At 43.5% G+C, this 7,048-nt stretch overlaps 1 protein-coding gene across 2 annotated transcripts in view; it reads left to right on the top strand.

Annotated features, from left to right (window-relative positions):
- The window catches only part of NUP188 (nucleoporin 188), a 43,042-nt gene extending 36,585 nt beyond the window's left edge, over nucleotides 1–6,457 (top strand). The window contains exons 32-44 of one of the 2 annotated variants that reach the window (XM_051980144.1): nucleotides 212–297; nucleotides 897–1,042; nucleotides 1,478–1,659; nucleotides 1,743–1,946; nucleotides 2,279–2,371; nucleotides 3,365–3,523; nucleotides 3,937–4,074; nucleotides 4,507–4,581; nucleotides 4,717–4,932; nucleotides 5,035–5,166; nucleotides 5,260–5,333; nucleotides 5,496–5,625; nucleotides 5,801–6,457. In XM_051980144.1, coding sequence (XP_051836104.1) covers nucleotides 212–297; nucleotides 897–1,042; nucleotides 1,478–1,659; nucleotides 1,743–1,946; nucleotides 2,279–2,371; nucleotides 3,365–3,523; nucleotides 3,937–4,074; nucleotides 4,507–4,581; nucleotides 4,717–4,932; nucleotides 5,035–5,166; nucleotides 5,260–5,333; nucleotides 5,496–5,625; nucleotides 5,801–5,977 — 1,812 coding nt within the window. In that variant the 3' untranslated portion in view covers nucleotides 5,978–6,457. The remainder of the gene's footprint in view (nucleotides 1–211; nucleotides 298–896; nucleotides 1,043–1,477; nucleotides 1,660–1,742; nucleotides 1,947–2,278; nucleotides 2,372–3,364; nucleotides 3,524–3,936; nucleotides 4,075–4,506; nucleotides 4,582–4,716; nucleotides 4,933–5,034; nucleotides 5,167–5,259; nucleotides 5,334–5,495; nucleotides 5,626–5,800) is intronic. The other variant, XM_051980145.1, reaches the window with a different exon arrangement.
- The last annotated feature ends 591 nt before the right edge of the window (nucleotides 6,458–7,048 follow it).

Below are 7,048 nucleotides of genomic sequence, written 5' to 3' on the forward strand. Positions count from 1 at the left end.
TGACTTTATTTCAGAATTTTCTGTATAGAAATAAGTGTCTTTCAATCCTATAGGATTGCCATTTTTCCTCCCCCTTCATCATTTCAGGACTCTTTCTCAGATAACTCATCTGAAGAGATTGTCAGAAATGGTTGGGGTATACCCCTGTGTGTGGAAGTTAGGTTTCCTGATTAGCACAGTTCTGGGCTTTAACTTAGCTATTTTTCTTCAGTTGCTGGTCCCAACATCAGTGAACTGCCTGAGGCTGGGATCCATGCTATGTACTCTGCTGCTTATCTTGCTTCGACAGTGGACGAGGTAAGGTCTCTGTTGGAAGAATGGTGAAAGCTGATGGCTCTTAGGTTAGCTTTTTTGATCTATTTCTGCCCTGACCCTCTTAACTTATTCTTTTGCTCTAAGAAAAGCAATAATTTGTGATTAAAGTAAAATTTCCCACATTGGGGTTTTTCCCCTGCTTTTTATTTTTTTAATTAACTTATTTAAAATTTAAATAGAAAAAATAAAAAAAATTACTGCTGTGTGCAAAGCAGAACATGAAAGGATTCAAAATATGAAATGATAAATTTCCATTTCAAGAAAACCTATATAATAAATACTACACATTTTGTTCAGAGCTGTCTTATCTTTTCTTTGCTTTTTTGTGGGTTTTCTTTTGTTCTTTGCTATGTACTTTTTGCTTTGTTCTACTATTAAGCATGGATATATTTATAAATACATACATATAAACACATGCATAGATACCTATAATTATACACATAGATACACATTAGGTTTTTGTATATTTTTTCCATTATGATCAATCCAGAAAACTGGATATTAATTAGTAGGCTTCTAGATACGAGGCAATTTGCTACTGACATCTGGGGCTTCCCATTTCTCTCTTGTCTTTTTTCCAGAGATTTGGGTTCTGTGGATGAAATCCTTAGCTCCTTGATGGAGATTCTAGAGGGAATCCTACAGGCAGACCAGCAGCTGATGGAAAAGGCTAAGGCCAAAGTGTTCTCAGCCCTCCTTACTGTCCTCCAGATGAAAGAATTGAAAGGTGAGGTGGGCAAGGTAGCAAGGAAAGACACCACAACCAGGGCAAAATACATTTCTCTCTTCTTGCTCAGGGATCAGTGTTGGTTTGCACTGGTTTTCTGTGGGACTTCTGAATAGTGGGAGATTTGGGGTTGGGAGGCTGCTGTTTGGGGCTTGGATCTGAGATTTTGAAAGATAGCATTTTCATTACTCCTTCAGAATGATGCCTTTTAGAAATTCACAGTGTTTTCTCAGTTTCTCTTTTTTCATCTAACCCTTTTTTTTTTTTTTAACCTCTTCTTCATTCTTTACTTGGTTGAAATCGGTCTCCCTTTCTGGATTAAGATGTACTATTTCTACCCCTTAGTCTGGGAAAGGGGACTGTCTCTTTCCTTCCATTAGCCCAATAATGGGTGGTATTAAGACATTGTGAGTGTGTCTTTTGTCTACTTTGCAGTGAGTGATATCACACAATACTCCCAGCTGGTGCTAAATGTCTGTGAGACCCTTCAGGAAGAAGTGATTGCCCTCTTTGACCAGACCCGTCACAGCCTGGCCTCTGGCAGTGTGTCAGAGGACAAGGACAGCATGGAGACAGATGACTACTCACGGCTTCGGCACAAGGACCAGCGGGATGGGGTATGGGTATCTTATCCAGTCCCTTCCCACAGGCAACCTTTGGAGCCCTCTGCCATGTCTCCTTACTTTCTTCTCGATTCCAGCAGGTATGTGTTCTGGGCCTACACTTGGCCAAAGAGTTATGTGAAGTGGATGAGGATGGAGACTCTTGGCTTCAGGTTACCCGTAGGATCCCTATTCTGCCTACTCTGTTCACCACCCTGGAGGTGAGCCTGAGAATGAAGCAAAACCTGCACTTTACTGAAGCCTCGCTGCACCTTCTGTTTACCTTGGCCCGAACCCAGCAGGTAAGAGGCAGATTAGGAATCTAGCATCCTTGAACTATCAGGAACATAGATCCAGAAAGTTCTGATAATCCTACACCAGCTTTCTTCTCCTTAGACAAGGTGGTGGGTCTTGGAAGGTACTGATTATTTCAGAAATCTGATTGCATCTTGGAGTCATTGTTGGCATATACTTACACCCTTTCTTTGTTCTCTCCCATAATCCATCATAATCAGGGCAAGAGAGCTATTGATCCATTCCACTATTTTGGGCTTCTAGCCATGGTGAAGGAATAGCATGTTGAGTTTGCAATATCTTGAGGGCTAATTCAGGGCATCTGTCATCTCTGTTCCAGGGTGCAGCAGCTGTGGCTGGAGCTGGCATTACCCAGAGCATCTGCTTGCCCCTTTTAAGTGTGTACCAACTCAGCACCAATGGAACAGTACAGGTGAGTACATGCAGGTTTCCAGTACAGGTACAGCCATGGGTGGATCAGCTTTCAAGTTCAAATTAGTGTTTTATTAATGCTGAGCCTGTTTCTTGCTATTGAGATCATTACCCTTTCACTTTCCTATAGCAATTCTTGGTGCCTTTTGAATCATGATCTGTTTGAGAGAATAGCTAATGTGGGAACTATAATCGTGCCTTATATAATTTCTGGTTTTTCAGCAAGAAAACCAAGAGTTGAAAGGCAGTATCTTTGTTATACTCATCAAATGTGGAAAATAGGAAAAACTGCTGAGAATAATTCTTCCCACCTTATAGCTGAAGAAATTGAAGGGGGGAAGGCTTACCATAAGTCATTGACCTTTGCATGCTGACATTGACTTCAGAACTCTCTATCCAACCCCTATACTCTGTGAAGTCTGATGCCACACGTGTTCCAGGTCCTTTGCAGTGTTGGAAGGGTAGAAGGTATTAGTGAGGATGGGGGAACAATAGGAATACTCCTGGTACAGGAATAAGCTCAAATGCTCATTATGTTATATAACTAGCTTTGGAGCCCACTTTGAGATCTAATAACTACCTTCTGGTCCCTCCCAGTAAATCCTGATTGCAGCCTCCTCCTCTTTTCAGTAGAATAGTAGAATATTAAAGCTAAGAGGGAACATTAGATCTCATCTACTCTAACTCTCTTCAGTTTGCAGATGAGAAAACTAAATGTTTAAAGACATACAGCAAGTTAGCAAGAGAATTAAGACTAGAATTCACATCTTCTGACTTTGTCTAGTGGTTTCTAGTATGTTTCCCTCGTGATAGATTTGTGGAGATAATTATGTTGATTCTGTGAAGCTTTCTCTTAATTTAAACCAGTCTGTCACAATCCCTAAGGTACATTAGGACTTCTCTGTTTATCAGCCCAGCTCACTGGACATTCTCTCCTGGTGAGAACAGAGCTGCTAGGCCACTTTGACCCATTTCTCCTATTTTCACCATCCAGACTCCTGGTGCCTCTCGAAAGTCCTTTGATGCCCCTTCTTGGCCTGGAGTCTACCGCCTGTCCATGTCCTTGATGGAACGTCTGCTCAAAACCCTACGTTATAATTTCCTGACTGAAGCCCTGGACTTTGTGGGTGTTCATCAAGAGCGAATTCTGCAGGTGAAATTTCCATTATTAGAGTTGTGACTCCCAGAGGGGTGACTCCATATATGCAGTCAGATAGAAGAATTGGCTGGGAGCCATAGTCTAATATAATACATGAATTGCTTTGTAGAGAATTTACTAAAGTTAGAGACACTGGATAGTTGATCCATGTTCCAGGTATGATTGATAACAGAGATTTGTTCATTGCATGCTTTCAGTGATTGACCCTAATGAAAATAATCACCTGGTTGAAAATGGGGCCATGTTCATCTCCCCAGGAGAGGAATTTACCCCATTAAGCAAACCTTTCTTTGCTGCTGTCTCTTTAGTACAATTAGACTTAATAAGTTGTTACTAATATTCCCCTTCCCCCAACCCCAACTTAGTAGTATTTGGAGCTTTCTCATCCCAGCATTTCTCCCCTCTAGTGCCTCAATGCAGTAAGGACAGTGCAGAGTTTGGCCTGTCTAGAGGAAGCTGATCACACTGTAGGCTTTATCCTGCAGCTCTCCAACTTCATGAAGGAGTGGCAATTTCATCTGCCACAGCTCCTGAGAGACATACAGGTAAGGGACAGTCTGGCTCCTGTCTTGGCTTAGATTAGTTAGTTGGGTGTGCCCTGAGGCCTGTGTTCCTAAAGAGGCAAAGTCCAGGGCTCTAAAGAGCATGGGGGTGGCGCTTTTTCCTGGCAGCAGGGGCCCTTGGGGCTTTCAGCTGGAATTACATTGTAGATAGACATTCTGTGTGATCCCAGATCATATGAAGGTAAAGCCCAAATTTCCCAAGGAGCTTCAGAAAGCAAAGGTTTGTGTTTGTGTGTCTTATAAAGATAATTTTTGTCTTATCGAAGGACATTCAGAGATCCTGTCAAAGTGGAGTATTAGAGGGACAACAAGCATGACTGGAATAGAGCTCTTGATTTAAAAAAAAAAAAAAAAAAAAAAGATTTCCATTTCTCTCATTCCCTGTCCTGTCTCATATTTTCTGGTGTGTTCTAGGTAAACCTGTGTTACCTCTGTCAGGCTTGCACCTCCCTCCTGCACAGCCGCAAGATGCTGCAGCACTATTTACAGGTGAGGCTATTTCCAGAATGGCAATTTGTTATCCCTTGACTCCAGTTCCAACGTTGTTACTCTAAATTACTCCCACTCTGAATGAGATGGAGAGTTCCTGGAAGAAATCATCCTGATACCTTTTCCTCACCATAGAACAAAAATGGAAGCGACGCCATGCCTTCAGCTGTGACTCCTCGAGTCCAACGCCCCTCCCAGCCCATGTCCTCGAAGCAGCCTAATCCCGATGGTGAGGCTGCTGAACAAAAGGCTCTGCGCATGGTCCAGTATAGCCTCCTGAAAATTCTCAGCAAGACGCTGGCTGCCCTGCGTCACTTCACCCCTGATGTCTGCCAGATCCTTTTGGACCAGGTATTCAGCCCTTGTGTCTCAGCAGAGGACAAAAGACAAGGGGTGGTCATGGGAAACGAGGTTAGGGATGGATTGGTGATCTGTATTTCTTCCCCTCCACAGTCCCTAGATCTTGCTGAATACAATATCCTTTTTGCCTTGAGCTTCACAACCCCAACCTTCGACTCTGATGTGGCTCCCTCTTTTGGGACTCTCCTAGCCACAGTGAATGTGGCCCTCAATATGTTGGGAGAGGTAAGTCCAATGTCCAGAGTATCTCCCTTACTAGACTTTTCCTTACCTTCTGCATTTTACTTTTGGGTCTGACATTTTCCCCACTCCCTACAGTTGGACAAGAAAAAGGAACCCCTGTCCCAGGCTGTGGGGCTGAGCACACAGGTGGAGGGGATCAGAACACTGAAGTAAGACTTTTTTCATAGCACCATTTGATCTGTTTCTTTTTTTTTAATGAGCCCACTATCCCTTGGTGATGGATGGGAAATTTTCAATAGCTCTTAGTCTTTGGCTCTTCATCCTTCTACCCCACCGCTCAGCTTTGCCAACTAGCCTGTTGTCCTTCACAGGTCCCTCTTGATGTTTACGATGGAAAATTGCTTCTACCTGCTGATCTCCCAGGCTGTACGCTACCTGAGGGACCCAGCCGTGCACCCCAGGGACAAACAACGAATGAAGCAGGAGCTCAGCTCAGAATTGGTATGGAGGGAGGGCCTTGGGTAGGGTAAGAGGGAAGCAGTCCTTTAGGGATTTTCACACCCTGTCCCTTGTCTGTTTTCATGATATAACTACTTTGTTAAGTCCTTGAATACTTTGGACTCGGGAGAGAGACTGTTAAAAATTTGATCTGTCCTCGTTCCCCTTTTTGTTCCAGAGTACATTGCTCTCCAGCCTTTCCCGTTACTTTCGCCGTGGAGCCCCCACTTCCCCAGCTGCTGGAGTCCTTCCTTCTCCTCAAGGCAAGCCAGCCTCAACTTCCAAAGCAGGCCCTGAAAGCCAGGAACCTCTGATTCAGCTAGTCCAGGCCTTTGTCCAGCACGTACAGAGATAGGGCAGTTGGCTTTTCCACAGGCCACTCCTTCCAGCCAGCCTAAGGGCTGTCATCCTAAGAGAACCCCACCCCACCCCACCCCACGAAAGCACCTCTTACAGGAAACAAATGGTCCAAGCAGGTTCTCTAGGGGAACCTATCCTTATTTTTGTATCTCACCATCCGGTTGGGGGAGGATAGTGGAATCAGAGGATCAGTTTTCTTAAATACTTGTATAAAAAACACCCCACAAAAACATATTCCTTTCCTGTGAGCATTCCTCGTTGCTGCTCATAGCAGCTGGGCCCATCTTCCCTCAGCACATCCTGTCCTGAGTGAGGCCAGCCCCCACTGCCAGCTGGGTGAGAGGTGTGTGTGCCATGTACAGTTCAGACAAGAGGCCGTATGCACGGGTTTGAAACGTCTCTTTACATGCTGTGTTATTGCATTTTTTGTAACTGCTCTATTTATACAAATATTAAAACATTGTTTATAGACACAGTTGTGGTGGATGTCATTAAAACTTTTGGCATGAACCAGCCTGACATAGGGGGGAAGAACACTAGAAATCCCACTAATGAATTTTTACTAGCTCTACGACTAGTTTGTTATCTGTTAAATGGGGATAATATCTATAATGCTCTCATAGATAGTACTTGTAAGATTAAAGGGGATATACCACTTTTACAAGCCTTGAATCAACACATATATAAAAATGACACTTTTTTTGGTGATTTGGACCATTCCATTTCCCTGTGTCTCAAAGACTTGTTCAAAGGGTTACTGTTGGACTTGACCTTTTAAAACCTCTCTCCTCCCTACACACATACACGTGCCCTTCCAAGTCTCTGAAGGCTGTGCTATGCCGAGACCCCAGTGGGGATGTTCTCTGGCAAATTGGGTGATAATGACCTATGTCTTTAAAAAAAAAAAAAAAAAAAACCGGGAAAATGTTCTTAGGTGAATTTGTCTAACTTGATAAGGAAGGAGTGCCTACATCCAAGATCAATCCACCCTTTTAGCCCACTGTAGTATCTTTCCCCTCATCCCCCCTCATGCTCTTAGGCTCAATGATATTAAGTCCTTTTCACT

This window comes from Antechinus flavipes, chromosome 2, assembly GCF_016432865.1.
Source record: "Antechinus flavipes isolate AdamAnt ecotype Samford, QLD, Australia chromosome 2, AdamAnt_v2, whole genome shotgun sequence".
In the NCBI taxonomy this organism is placed as follows: Eukaryota; Metazoa; Chordata; class Mammalia; order Dasyuromorphia; family Dasyuridae; genus Antechinus; species Antechinus flavipes.